The sequence below is a fragment of the Paramacrobiotus metropolitanus genome, unplaced genomic scaffold (genome assembly GCF_019649055.1).
Source record: "Paramacrobiotus metropolitanus isolate TYO unplaced genomic scaffold, Prichtersi_v1.0 Parri_scaffold0000041, whole genome shotgun sequence".
In the NCBI taxonomy this organism is placed as follows: domain Eukaryota; kingdom Metazoa; phylum Tardigrada; class Eutardigrada; order Parachela; family Macrobiotidae; genus Paramacrobiotus; species Paramacrobiotus metropolitanus.
The window spans coordinates 240,323-254,275 of NW_026570261.1; the positions used below are offsets into that span (position 1 = coordinate 240,323).

The 13,953-nt window shown below is 43.1% G+C and overlaps 3 protein-coding genes and 1 long non-coding RNA gene across 6 annotated transcripts; 3 read left to right on the forward strand and 1 right to left on the reverse strand.

Annotated features, from left to right (window-relative positions):
* Nucleotides 1-194: 194 nt before the first annotated feature.
* On the reverse strand, nucleotides 195-2,739 carry LOC129590676 (sorting nexin-8-like). The gene is made up of 10 exons (XM_055486022.1): nucleotides 2,645-2,739; nucleotides 2,287-2,467; nucleotides 1,712-1,945; nucleotides 1,436-1,631; nucleotides 1,310-1,349; nucleotides 1,106-1,241; nucleotides 972-1,040; nucleotides 811-909; nucleotides 590-742; nucleotides 195-515 (listed from the first exon to the last, which is right to left on the reverse strand). Exons 2-10 carry the CDS (start codon nucleotides 2,443-2,445, stop codon nucleotides 432-434), a joined length of 1,170 nt encoding a protein of 389 aa, XP_055341997.1. The 5' UTR covers nucleotides 2,446-2,467; nucleotides 2,645-2,739; the 3' UTR covers nucleotides 195-431.
* A 3,433-nt stretch (nucleotides 2,740-6,172) lies between these two features.
* On the forward strand, nucleotides 6,173-7,581 carry LOC129590700 (uncharacterized). Its single transcript, XM_055486051.1, has 2 exons — nucleotides 6,173-6,331; nucleotides 6,725-7,581. Exons 1-2 carry the CDS (start codon nucleotides 6,290-6,292, stop codon nucleotides 7,274-7,276), a joined length of 594 nt encoding a protein of 197 aa, XP_055342026.1. The 5' UTR covers nucleotides 6,173-6,289; the 3' UTR covers nucleotides 7,277-7,581.
* Nucleotides 7,582-9,548: 1,967 nt separating this feature from the next.
* On the forward strand, nucleotides 9,549-10,663 carry LOC129590690 (uncharacterized). The gene is made up of 3 exons (XR_008690758.1): nucleotides 9,549-9,874; nucleotides 10,143-10,290; nucleotides 10,353-10,663. It is a non-coding gene; the product is annotated as an uncharacterized LOC129590690 (long non-coding RNA).
* Nucleotides 10,664-10,767: 104 nt separating this feature from the next.
* Nucleotides 10,768-12,376, forward strand: LOC129590691 (uncharacterized). 3 transcript variants are annotated; one of them, XR_008690759.1, is made up of 4 exons: nucleotides 10,768-10,851; nucleotides 11,088-11,236; nucleotides 11,764-11,862; nucleotides 11,954-12,376. XR_008690759.1 is itself a non-coding variant. In XM_055486042.1 (4 exons), the coding sequence occupies exons 1-4, from the start codon at nucleotides 10,820-10,822 to the stop codon at nucleotides 12,339-12,341; spliced, it is 639 nt and encodes a 212-aa protein (XP_055342017.1). In that variant the 5' UTR covers nucleotides 10,802-10,819; the 3' UTR covers nucleotides 12,342-12,376. The 3 variants fall into 3 exon arrangements, 2 of the variants coding, with proteins under 2 accessions (XP_055342017.1, XP_055342016.1); XM_055486042.1 differs by having other exon boundaries at nucleotides 10,802-10,827; nucleotides 11,959-12,376; XM_055486041.1 differs by having other exon boundaries at nucleotides 10,812-11,236; nucleotides 11,959-12,376.
* Nucleotides 12,377-13,953: the final 1,577 nt, after the last annotated feature.

Consider the following 13,953-nt stretch of genomic DNA (forward strand, 5'->3'; position numbering starts at 1 on the left):
TTGGTTTAGAAGGAACAGATGGAAACTTGCAAAAATTGCCAAGAAGAGTAAAACTCGTGCATTATTACTCGTATAAACAGTAACAGTATTCTTATTAAATTATTATTTCGATATTTCCAACGTTATTAGGCTTCTGGTTGCGATAATCTGAATATTGTCGGACGTATGGCGTGCACGCGACACTGTAGGTGTAAAAGAATTTATTAATCTCTATGTGTTAACGTAGGAAACTGTAGCCTCGGGGAATCTGTGGGCTGGCACAGTACAAACAGCATTATCGCTGCCGACGATATACAACACACTCCGCTTGCTTCGTCCGTATGCAATGTTATCAGTGATGAATATAGATTCTAATTAAATCCATAGGAGACCCATTTAAGTATAGTAAGTTTATCCAAAAACGAGTTATTTATTTTCCATAACCGAAACGCTCACAAGGGTGGAGCGCTGGCTTTACTGGGAGCCGCCGGTAAGCAGTCGGCAATCATGGATATATCATCCCAAATTGTGGACAACTACAAAGCAAACCAATAACAATTTACAATAATTGAATAGAAAAATATTTTTCTTCCAATAAAAATTTATTGACCTTTTGGAAATGACTGCTCTCGATATTCCCCAGGAATCGCAGGTATAAGCTCATCAGCGGTGGTAAGATGATCTGCACAAATTCCGTCTCCTGCTGGATACAGTATAATCCGAAGCGGATACGCTGCTCGGCCGTGATCAAATTGCCGGAACGCTGCAGAAACAAATCTATGTAATGTAACGTGACTTTACTAAGTCGCCCAGTTTTCTTAACCGCATTACTTCTTCAATTTGACCCTGGTCTTTCGGACGGGCCGCAGCGGCTTTTGACACGACTCTCTGATCCGAGGCAATGCTTTTATCTTGGCGGAGAAGCAAATCCTATAAAAAACGCTTTCGAGCACCGAATAAGAAGCCAGGAAGTATGGTTAGTAGTTGGTTACCTTCCATCCTTTAAGGAGGTCTTTCATAGCATACACGTACTCCAGAACCTCTGTTTCTTCGTTGTTTGACTGCAAATTAGTTTCAAGAATCGGATTCCAAGTTGAAGGAGAAATAGCAAACAACAAACTGCTACCAGTTCGAGCCATTGTTTCGTAACCGATGCTACTTCGGAGGCGATATCGCCCAGCACGCGCAGATTGTGTTCGTTGAACACGTTGACGGAAGTGCTGTCGGTCTGGAACGATGACGATGTCGGCGAAGCCATATTGCTAATGGATAAAAATATGTTGGCAACGCTTTCGAATGACGAACGCTTGAATTACATAGTGCAACATACGTGAAGTCCAGGTTCAGAGCCATATAGTTTTTCACTTGTTCTACAAAGCCAAGTATGAGAACAGTAAGATAAGACCTTTATTGGTATCGCAGATCTGATGAGAACAGATGTTGGTGTAGTTGTTACCTTTGTTGGTAGCGCAAATCTTCTCCATAGTATCACGAAGTTTTAGCACAGCCGCATCCAGAACCGTCATGTTGGTCTTCAACTGCGCTAACCGCTCCGTCCATTCCGTGATGCCAATGTGCTGGTACGCTTCGGGTTGGGTCTGGGAAAATTCATCGGCTGCCGTGTTTTTCTGCTTAATCACCGCTTGCACATCCTGTACACCATTCCAAACCATTTTAATCGTAGCCGGCCTTCATTCAGAATCAGAAGAAGCAGAATTTCATAACCCCGTACACTGCCTTGATGGGTGAGGAAGTGCTGCAACAGTTCCGTTTTCGCCAGCACCGGGTTCCTGGCTAGCAGCGTGACGTAGCGGGTGAGCGCTTTCTTCCGTTTCGCAATGAACGCGTCGTCGGCGCCTACGGCTTTTTTGGGCGGAAGCCGCGGATACAGACGCGTGGGAAACCTTGATTCCAGGGCGTCGTGCAGGGCGACGAAGTCGTTGTAGCGACGCGGTACCCGATGACCCTAGGACATTAAGGACTTGATACTAAAGCGGACGTAACTTTGTTCTAGTCAACTGCAGATTTTTATTATAAGCTGGTGATCCTGTTTTCGTAAATTTGACTTTAACTGCGGTTCTTTCGTTTTATGCCATAGGAAGATCAGAATGCTAAAAGTGTCAACATTTTCTTAAAGTGTGACGTACAAATTATCCAATGGCAAACCTCAAGCCTTCCTTCCTCTAAGATTTTGTCGATTCGTTGGCATTACGGTAAAATTTTAAGTTTTGTTACAGTATTAAAAACATAAAACAACATTTGAGAAGCGTAAACAATAATTTAACTATTATGTTTAACCGCGCTCACACGGAAGATAACTTCGTATTCCACATGTTTAAACAGAACACCCTTCTTCTCCGGAACTTGCTCCACCTGTACATTGAAGAAACCGCCCTCTCCTGTGGCGAAGGGGTTGACAGGCCGTACTCCACTCCGGTAATCCGCTTTCGTTCCGTTCGCCGCCATAATGATCCTTTACGGTGCTAAACTGCTTAACGATATCCACCAATAATACTAACTTTAGATTCAAAATAAAGAAATGCTTGTCGGTCCACTGCGTACAATATTGTGAAATATTTATGCAGGTAATTGCAGCTACATTGTGACTGCAGAGCGTAAACTAGGGCAGCGCACTGACAACGAAATACAGTAGTATACTGTGTACCTTACTTCACGACGAGAAAAACGCACATGTTTACGGTGCCGGATAAATGCATGTACAGGTACTACGGTAGGTTATACCAGACGTGCACATCTCACGTACCGCACTGCTGAACATTTGCAAAAGAACACTGCCACATCTACCTGCGCTTATCTTATCGCAAGCGGTTTAACTGTCATAACAAACCGACTTGCCAGCCGCTGCGATAACAGGTGACCACAAAAGTGTAATTTTCTATGTAAACAACCTTCATCTGGACTCGACAACGGGCACACAAAAATGCTTGGCCGACGAAAAAGCCACGTACTGAGTTACATTCGGCTGCAGTATTTATAAGAATGAAAGATTATATGTACTGAGGACCGAAACGCCCCCTTAAAATTAATAGTGCAACCGCGAAACGATAATTTAAATTAGGACATATATTTTACATGTTACTTCTGTTTTAAACGGTTGGAGATTCTTTCATTCCGTAAGCACGAATTCTCTGCTCAAACGAATTATAAATGATCGCCGACTCGCCGTCATGTGTCGCTTGACAGGCACGATTGGCCCGATTTGGACACCACTCCAGCCAAAAGAACATACATATTATCCACATGAACTATCCGGCATCAAAACTATACTGACAAAAGTGGGAGTTCTTCCGAATATGAACGTCCAAAGCTATTACCGAAAAATAAAACGCTGTTATAAAGAGGAAAATGTTTACCAGCAGCTATAAACCGCTACGAAAATCCTCTGTTCAAACTACTTCAGGTACGCTTCCTGCACTATCCATTCATCCAGGCGATCATTGATCCGGAACCAGCATTCATAGCGTCCGGCGTGTTCTGCTGCCACCCGGTCAATCTTCATGGTCGAGCTGTAGGAACAATGGTCGTGCAGGCCGAACTGGAAGCGCACCTTGAATTCGGTGACGCGACTGGCGAAGTCCTTGATGGAATGCGCGAACAGCAAGTGGTGCCCCTTGCGCCACAGGAACCGGTTGGAAAGCAGTCCAGGCAGGGCATGGAAGCGCACCGTGCAAACCATCTCCGCGGGGTCGCCGGGATGCACGCTGATGTTGTGCGAAGGTGGGGTGAAGACGTCGTGGCGGAAGAGCTGCGGCGTGACCCAGCAGCGCTGCGTCACCACCAGCTGCTGTCCGTTGGAATGCAGGCATTCGTACAGACCGACGTAGGCGTGCGAGAATGGAGAAAGCGCCGATAACGCGGTCGTACTCGGGTACCGTCAGGTTCTCCCACACCACGAGATCCAATTCGGTCTGGCCGGGGAAATTCTCCTTGGATGGCAGTGACTATTACTACATAGAAGTTGAATAGTAATTATCGCATGGAACACTTTCGCATATCTCGTTGTTTTCTTACGTCAACTGTCACGAAGTAATGGCACCCGTGTTACCGACGAGTGCGACTATTACCACTGCTGCTTACGTTAAAAGCGTGTCCGAATGAGCGGAATTTCTCCAAACCGAAACCGTGTGCGAGAAACCAAAACCCCGCAGTTTATGCACGTGCGAACGACGCCCAGGCGGCTGCACGACGTTTGCATGGTAAAGGTGAAATACTCCTGACATGAGATGTTACCTGGGCCGACATGGCCGCTCCTTCGTGCATTACGTCTGCTGCCGAGTGAGCCGCAACACAAGCAGAAGAAGCGAAGTCTACTTTGCTACCTGGCATTTGTATCTACACGGTCGATATATTTCTGCTCCTACCCTTCGACATTTTTTGCATTCCGGACATTTCCACAAAATGCATTCGCGCACCGGACACCAGAGACCCGGTATTCTCGGCGTTGTGCAAAATGCCAATAATTTTTCAAAAATTGACTACATGATATTTATTACTTCTATAGCTGCACGAGCTTGTACATGAGATTAACAACAACTTTTGAAGGTTGCTAATACTAGCAACCAGAGACACGGTATTCAGTCTGCACCAGAGACACGGTATTCTCGGCTTGTTCCACATTAATGTGGAATACCACATTAATGAGAATACCGTGTCTCTGGTGCAGACTGAACCCATATTGTCAAAGTGTCCGGAATGCGAACAATATCGAAGTACCCTTTGAGACACTGGGTCCGTGGGGACCATCGGCTATTGTCTCTTGCTACCGTAAAGGAGCTGGGAAATCGGCTGCGAGACTATTCAGGGTAGATTCGCTCCCACGAATTTCTCCGACAGCGTCCACGGAGAGACAGCGGGAAACGCAGCGTCATTTAGGGGAACCATGGAGCGAGCAGAAAGGTTAAATAAGCTCTCTCGTATTAAGGTTTTTACGGTTTGCTTAACTTAAAGATGTGTACTACAGAGTGATTTGTATTCTGCAGACGTTTACCACCATCAACAGTCACCTCCTTCCTCTAAAAAGTGACTACCATTGTTTTTGCAGTGCTGCAGCGTGACACTCTGTATGTACAGCGTGACATGTTTTAAGACCGCAGTTGTCGAATTTCCCGTTTGTGGATGTGTTTTTTGGTGGTTGTGCTAACTGCCAAGCAAATAGATCATTCACCTTCACGATGAGCCAATGTCATACGATGTTGTGAAAAGTAGTACCACAAATGCTTACGACAACCATAAAACCAGGGGGCCAGGCCCCCCATATTCCTCCGCGCAAATAAGGCGAAACTGATGCGCATTTTCAATAAGGTTAGTAATAAGTAATTACGCCCTGCGGCTATTAAATCTTGACCATGAATTCACTTAAATTGATTGTTTATTGTTTTATCGAAAACGTGGTGTGGTAGCGCAGAACAACGCAATGAGATGTTTTACAACGCCGTATATGTAGCACCCTAGTACAAGTAGTGTAATTCAAGTTCTTATATTACACGGCTCTATTTGTACTGAAAGGTGCTTCCGGTTTGAAGAAGTGGAATAAACGCGCGTGCTGCTGTATAAACTTCTTTATGCAGTATAATTTTCCTTATTCTTACGTGAAAGTGTCAGATATTATGGTTAGTAATTACACAAGACTGCCAGTAATAAACAGTATTCCAAATTTGAAATACAGAAATCTGTAGTGCAAAACACTGCACACTTCGTTAAAAACCGTATTAATCAAGCAACGGCAGATCTGCGCTGTAGGTTGAGTATACGAATTTTACGTAACTTTGGTTAAGTTGTTTCATTAACGATATCAGAGATAGGTTGTATAAGGCTCTCGTAACGCGGATAGCGATCTTTATCCTGCATTTCTTGCTAAAATATTTCATTTCCTGTATCACCGCAGTTGATCTGGAGCACAATCCTTTAGCAACAGAAGAAGCTGCTAACATCAGGGTCGCGCATACAACCTTGTGGTACACGTTACGTAAAGCTGACAACTTTCGGCTTGTGCCTAATGAAAATGACTTGGTTAGTCAGAATTATATCACTATGCGGTAACATCTAGGCTCCTGAAGAACAGAAAAAGCTCTCCATTATGCAAGCGTATGGTTAGTTACCGTAATCATATTACGATTACAGGGATGTGTTATTCCTTTGAGCGGAAGATGGCCCTGACATTGTTTATTTAAATCTTACGAAACTGCCTGAAGGCCAGAATAGTTGACGCTCTGCGTGGTGCCTTGCCGGATGATTGTTGTCCCCGTTCTGTCACCCCAACCTTTCATTACGTATATAGAATCTCAATATTATGGATCTTCTCTTCTTCCTCTTTCCCTTCTGTACATTATGGGTAAGTTGCCGGTCGTGTGACAGCCGTTTTGTGACTACGAAAGTCTTTCCATCATATTCCATCTAATCCCGTTTAAAATATCCGATTAATAAATAGTTCATTAAATAACAATTGACGTAAACCAACATTTACAAAATTTAATTATTTGTTTAGTGGGTACTTTGATCTAATTTGCTTTATTTTAACTAATTTTACTAAATCAGGGCGTGCTAAAATTAAGGCAATAATCTTTAAATGGCACTAAATTATTTTGTCAAAATTAAGTAGAATAAAAATTAAAGCAAATTTTATTAACTTATTTAATAAATTACTTAAGTGTACATATTATGGAAGTATACATATAGTATGTCTTGAAAGTGGAGATCCTGCGAAACATCTTTGTATGCGTTCTAGGCTTTTTGCACAAGCCTGGATGAAATCCTCAACCCGGATCTATCCGCCTACGCCGCGTCCTACAACATGCCACCGGGCCACTACTACGCCGGCCGCGCCGAACTCCGCGTCACCTACGAGAAAGAATCCCCCTGGCGCGGCAGACCCAGCAACTCCACCATCTACCGCTACGGCCCCATCGTCCCAACGCCGGACTACAACACCTACTTGAAATCCCCGGGCATCAACTATGCCGATTATCTGAGAAATAAGACGCGCCATGGCGGCGCCGGATACCCGGGCAAAGGTCACCTGCCGTTACTGGGAGGATACCCGGGACCTGGAGGGTATCCGGGAGGTCCCGGGGGATACAGTCCACAGAAACCGCTCTATGGATCGTTGTACGGGGATAAGGGATACCGGCCGTACGAGTATGGACCGTCGTCGTCCGCCCCGGGAAATTCCACGATGAGCACGCCAGTGATGGGCAATTCTACGGTGGCATCATCCACTCCTGCCAGTAATGATACGTCCAGTGCGCTACTTGCCCCCGCACTTATTGCAAGTTTTTAATGGAGACAGGTCGACCTAGTCATAGGTGGAGATTTTTTATAATTTTTTATAAATGTGATTTATTCGGGTATGTGCTTATTAAGTATGCCGTGTATGTGTATGTGATTTTCTCATTTTTATTATAAATGTGTTTTATTCGTGTATATTATGCCTTATATATACACTTTGTGTGTATAAATTGCCACTCATTTCCAAGGTTATAACTTTTAGACTTTTTTAGTTTCTGGTTGATGTAGAGCATGTTATATGTGTTGTAGAGAATATGATAGCAATAATAATTATATCTTGAATTATGCTTTATAAAAATGGTTGAGGTGTTTAACACGGGCACACCACTGCTGTAATACAGTACAGGTAGAATGCTTCGAATACACAGAAACTGATCGAATTGCATGTATCCCAGCTAATAGAAACACCTACACCATCGGTGACCTTTCTTTTATAACCGGGATTCGGAGTGCCAGCTGTTTATTACAAGTTCGAGAAGAAATATAACACCTTTAAAACAGTTTTCGTTTATGTTTTGATAAAGTATATCGCAGAAATGCTACCTCGCGCGTACAGCTACGGACATCCTTATACATCACTTCAATCGGTATAAGTGTATAAAATACACCTACATCTTGCATTACCATTATATAAATAAAGAATACACACTAAAAGTCTCGAACTTTAGACATCAGACATAATAATTTATATACTGTTACAGGTTTTTGCTGTTAACAAATTTTAAATACATGTATATACACCCCAAACCACACAACGTAAAGGCATACCGAAATGGAAATGCCCACCGGAATTATCCTGTGTGTATACCAGCCGTCTCCTGCGATATACCGAAACTACCGAGAAACTGGCCTAATTAAAACTAAATAACCCCGCCTACTTTATATGTTTTTAACAGAGCCAGAGGATCTAATTCCTTACGGCTACCGGCATTTTAATCGTCAACGGTCGATTGCTTCTTAATTTGTCCAGGTACCTGGATTTCACCAAAAGTGCTGAATCAACAGGCTTTACGGTGCTGTGTAATATGATGGCCAGGGTGCTTATTGATTTTCCTAGCACGAAAACAATGTTCTACGAGGATAAACAAATACGTTTCCAACGACTACCATGTATATACGTGCTAAGCCAAGAGACAACTCTAACGTGCAGCGTCGTTGGGAATCCGTGTAATTAGCGGGAGACTCGCTAAATCACCATCCCGCAACGGCAACATCATTAAAGGGAAAATCCCCGATCCCCTGCATATACGTCGTGTTGCTGTTGACGGTTGGCACAAGCTGCGGGGGAAAATTCGGTCAATCGCGCCGACTTAATCATCCTCTGTAAAGGGTACATTGGTCCTTGATTTCAGTTAATTAGGCGATAGCGTATTTTCCGATCAGATATAAGAAGAAAAGAAGCGTTGAAATGGTCACCAAACAAACAACTGATGGCCAAACAAACAATAAACATCTTGTTTACAAACATACTGCATACGACGTGCATTTAACACAAACAATTCGGCGTCACAACACCACCTTATGTTATTGATTTACGATACATCGTCCAACCCGGTGTACCCCATTTGTTTGTTTAAATTTTCCCCACCCATTTCACCCCTTTCTTTGATTAAATTTTCCCCTCCCTTTTTCTCCCCTTTTTTGTTTTTGCCAACATAACATGCATCATTTTTTTGAGTTTATCACTTTTTTTTGTTTTTTTGTTAAGCTTTAAAGTAACAAGTGAAACAGTTGTTTATCATTTTCCAAAAGTAGCCGTAGCACTGCAATACTGCAATCGGTATTTTTGACGATTTGTGATTTTTTGGTTTTTGTTTTTCACGAATAATAGGTGAAACTTTACACTAACACAAAAAAACTCGGATTTTTTGAATCACCACAGTTCTGCAAACAGGACACTGTATCAATCTATCTGAACAGTTATTGCAGCAGGCCAGATGATTACATGGGCGGAATACAACTTGGACTTCATTGTCTAAGCTGACCTTACATTGCACTTTCTCCAGGGGGTTATTTTCTCTTTTCCTAGCCGCATACGCTTGAGATACCTTGTCACAGATCTGCGCTGATTCCTTTGCTTGCTTGGTCTGAACGTCGTAGACATACTGTTCTCCTTTTTGTGCTATGACAAATGGACATATGGGCGACGCTCTGGCGTGCTCTTCCCATGCTCCATCGGTGGGAACCCATCTTTCAAGCTCTCGTCCGCAGTGAAAGCACTGGACGCAATCACCGTTCCGTTATAAAACCAACCGGCTTGGGCCATGACCCTGGGATGCTGAGCTTTTGATTCAGGCCACTCGGCAAATGTAGAAAAACGAGCCTTGTAATCCATCATGTCTGGAAAGCGCACAGCGTAGCTATAGGTCCCCGGAATAGCAACTGGCGCTGACGCCCACACCTCCACGACGTCTTCTCCTTCCGCAGTAATGGGTTCAGGTGTTCTCTTTGACATTGGACAGTTTGGAAACAGTAATTGATGATGCCGCCTTGGGCTTCGGATTTTACCCCATCCGGACATAATACCGTCACAATATGCGCACTGAACTTCATCCCCGGTTCCACGATAAAACATTCCGGCTAAGGCCAAGTACGTCGGTGGAAGTAAACTATTGTCCCAATTGGTGTGTTTAAACGTAGCCAGACGATGGATCACATTACGCATGTCCATTTTGCTGTTTAATGACAAAAAACTGAATCAATAAAAGCCTGTTTCTAAAACCGAAATCTAAATTTTGCTTGACCATCGTAGTTTATATATAATACCAATAAGGACGAAGCTTCCCAAGTCTCCGCCTTTACACCTTCTAACAAGGCTTGCAGGGGAAAAAGGCGGAGCAAAATTATCGATTTTTCAGCCAATCGCTACAGTCTTGTGTTGGGAAAAGTTTGACCAATGGAAACCATTGCTTTCCATAAAAAGGCGGAGTTTTGGAGGGATTTTATGCGAATCAAAATCCAACACTTTGCAGTCGCTGTAGTCGTGAGGATATAAAAGGCTAGCGGGTAAACCTTGAATTGTCAGTTGCTTTTCAGTTCCGTAAGAAAAATTGTTTGCTACTTGTTAGTCGCTTTTGCAATCAAAAAATGGATTTTGCACGCACTTTGGAGATTTTGGGAGAGCTGAACGGATACATCATCTATAAGGTCAACAATGTGGTAAGTATGTTTTGGAACACGAAAAAGGTCAGTCTTGTTCTAGCTTTTGATCAGGAAACAGACGGTTACAAAGATCATGAAGAGGCGTTCCGGAAAGGAGTGCGTCTGGGATGTAGTGAAATTTCGGACGTCCTGAATAAGTTGAAAGCGGGAACTATCCAAGCAGCGATGGACAAGGCAATCACAAGCAAATCTGCGGAAAAGGTCACTCTTGCCGGACCTGCTTGTATGGATGTACTTCTCAGTATCCATCCTAAATATGGGCGGATGATCCGCTTTTCACAACCCGGGCGCTCTTTACAGATTCCATACCGAGGATTTTTTGGATGTAGCTCGCATTGTACAGGACAGCTTCTGGGGTCCTGAGGGAGTGTCCATGGATACGTAGGCTAACAGCATTTGACTTGTGTAACATAATGCACTATTTCGATTTACTATGTTTTTGGTCTTTTTACTAATGACAATCTACAGCTTTGTCTGGGATACTTTTAGGTAGCAAAAGAAAATTAAATAGGATAAAAAAAAGGGCTAATGCCTCTATTCGCGACAGACTGAGTAAGAAACGTATATAAAGAATTCGTGCTCATTCTGTCGCGATTAGTGTGTTCAGCCATGGAGATACACAACGTTATTTTGTCCGTCAGGTTTGACAGAAGGATCGACTTGGACGCGATAACCCGTGTTTTCGGGAACGATGCTACTAAGATGAAAAACTTTAACGCCGTTAACCTTCGCTTGAATGGTAACACATTCTGTCAACTGTTTGCGAACGGCAAGGCCATCATAAACGGCGGTAAGTCAGTTGATGAAGCGGAGCAACTGCTGCTCTTTATAAGCTGATGTTACTTCTGCATGATTTTACTTTGGAGATTAAGGTACGTAGTATAGCAAATATCGTAAGCACTTACCGTCATAGTACAAAAGTCAATCTTGCCAATTTATACAATAAAAGCAGAACAATACCGGAAGTAAGTAAGGCATTTTTTGAGCCTGAACTATTTCCAGCAGTTCAGATTAAATTTAAGTATTTAGGAGCCACAGTTAACGTGTTTCATACGGGTAACTGCGTTCTTTTAGGATGTACATCCGTTGTACAAGTGCAGGCAGTTGCAGAAGCGATAAAAACCTCCTGCAGTTAATTAACCAAAACTCCCAGTAATCGTAAAATTTTAGACTTTTCAACGGAAAATTTTCGGAATTTTGCGGATTTTACAGGTGTGCTGAACTAGCGGCTTAAGGTCGAATTATCTGAGGTTTTAGAAATGGAAAAAATCACTTTTGATTTTCGTTTTAAAACTCCTTGCACAATTTACATTTCAGGACCAACAATGTCTGGGAAATCAACGTTTACGTTGCAACTCTTGAAAAACGTTTCACAAAGTTTCACTCCCGTCCCTACTCGTATTGTTTACGCGTACGGTACGTGGCAAGAAACCTTTTCAACTTTTGACGAATCTATTGAACTTGTACAAGGCATTGATTCCATTATTAATGACGAAAGCTTTTTCAGAAAAGGTGATACAACGCTGCTAATTTTGGATGATTTAATGGAGGAAATAGCATCTGCTACTAAGGCATCCGCGTTATTTACCCGTGATGTTCACCACAAAAACGTTTCTGTTGTTTTCATCTCACAAAACCTTTTCAAGCAAGGAAAGAACATGCGTGATATTTCTCTCAACTCACAATATATGGTCGTATTTAAATCTGTTCGCGACACACAGCAAATAAAAACGCTAGCGCATCAGCTGGGCATGCCACACTTGCCAGAAGCTTATAAAAAGGCTATAAAGGAACCGTTTGGATACTTATTAATTAACTTACGTCCGGAAACCCCCGACAAGGCCCGCTTACAATCGAATATTTTTGGCTACCGAAGAATCTATGTAGAAAAATGAAGCCAGAAGAAATTCTCAAGCTAATCGACGCTCTACGTTTGATGACACCCAGACAGCAGAGAGCGTTTTTTCAATTTTCTACTACTAAACAGGTCGCTGCAATTGAAGAAGCCTGCTTGAACCTTATTAAGCAACCAAAGGGGTTAAGTAAAACACATTTAGCGAAAGCACGTGCTCATGTTGGAAAAATAAAGCGACTAGCTGATCGGAATTTAACGCGTGAAAAAAAGAAAAAGCTTTTACAGCAAAAAGGTGGATTTTTAGGAGTTCTTCTACCAGTTTTGGGAACTCTTTTAACATCGTTCCTAACAAAATGAAGACTTACGTGTTAGTACCGGAATCAGAATTCGTAAGTGGCAAAAATAGGTCAGGTCCAACATCTACTTGGAAAAGGGCCCAAGAAATTAGCGATAACATGAATCAGCAGCTAATGGTGCGAGCCGCCTTGGAGAACCAACGTCCGGTTACGCGCCTGCCGGTTAGCGAGACACCAAACTATACCATAGAAAGCAATACCTTGCCATCGGAACTTTGCATAAGCCAGCAACCGTGTCAAAATACGTTGAGGCAAAGCCGCTAATGCAAGATGCATTTTTCAAACCGGACCTTTGCTTGAGAGCCGTGGTATCCAGGTTAGTACAGCAACAAATGACCAGCAAATTCAAGCAAATTCGTCACCCCAAATTGAGTACGTACAGTCCGAGCCGTTGGTGCATTACGTACAAGTGCCCGCGGACCCAATCGTGCACTATGTTCCTACAACCGTGCCGAGCGAACCTGTTGTCCACTATGTTCCAACCCCTTCGAAAACTTTAGTCAAACACGTATACAAATCCCCAAAAGTCCCACCAATAACTAAAAGCGTGGTGTTCCAAAAACTTCCCGTAACACCATGCCGAAGAAGAACCAGGCGCCAACTATAGAGTTTGCACCGACACCACCAAGCATACAAGATGCACCGCAAGAACCACCAATTGTTGAGTTTCCTCCTGACGGAGTTCTGGATTACGAACCCCATGAAAATCCAGCACTGCCGTCAAATATAAATGCAAAGGCACTTAATTATCAACCAAATAAAGTCTCACTGCGACGAAGTACACGTAAAAATTCAGCGTTACCGTATGCTGGTACGCGACTAGCCATCGAGGGACCTTCCACCAGCTTACAGGTTTTAGGTAAGGCGTTGGCTCCAATTAAAACCGCGGTGCGTCGTAAGACTCGCGATAAAACTGCTCTGTTGCCGACGTCTACGCAACTGTCTGTTGAAAATGCCTTAACTGTTCCGGGGCTAACGGGCCCGTCGGCACCCATGCCAATTGAAGCAGCGCATAGAAAAGTTATAACATACAACCCACAGCCTGCGAAAACAAAAAATAATGTTCAGTTAAGTAGCCAAAAGGATGAAGAACAAGAAACCAACACATATAGGCGGAGAATCGCTAGAGCCCCAACAAAGTTCTACGGACCACCACGTAAAAAACAGCGTACAACACAAACTGGAGGGTGGTTAAACTATGCTTAAAATGGTAACACTAGATGAAATTTACCTGGATGCCGGGAACCCCGGTAGCCTTGGAGGAGATTGAACGTCTGTTTAAAGAAGCTCAAAACA

Bases quoted from the DNA above. Each gene is read 5' to 3' on its own strand.
- LOC129590676 (XM_055486022.1), bottom strand. From the start codon at position 2,445: ATGGCGGCGAACGGAACGAAAGCGGATTACCGGAGTGGAGTACGGCCT. The intron at 1,350-1,435 runs GTAACAACTACA...TTGGCTTTGTAG, and splicing joins GATTTGCGCTACCAACAAAG to AACAAGTGAAAAACTATATG. The intron at 1,041-1,105 runs GTAGCAGTTTGT...ACTAATTTGCAG, and splicing joins CGAAACAATGGCTCGAACTG to TCAAACAACGAAGAAACAGA.
- LOC129590700 (XM_055486051.1), top strand. From the start codon at position 6,290: ATGGATCTTCTCTTCTTCCTCTTTCCCTTCTGTACATTATGG. The intron at 6,332-6,724 runs GTAAGTTGCCGG...TATGCGTTCTAG, and splicing joins TTCCCTTCTGTACATTATGG to GCTTTTTGCACAAGCCTGGA.
- LOC129590691 (XM_055486041.1), top strand. From the start codon at position 11,056: ATGGAGATACACAACGTTATTTTGTCCGTCAGGTTTGACAGAAGGATC. The intron at 11,237-11,763 runs GTAAGTCAGTTG...TTTACATTTCAG, and splicing joins CAAGGCCATCATAAACGGCG to GACCAACAATGTCTGGGAAA. The intron at 11,863-11,958 runs GTACGTGGCAAG...TTTTCAGAAAAG, and splicing joins TCGTATTGTTTACGCGTACG to GTGATACAACGCTGCTAATT.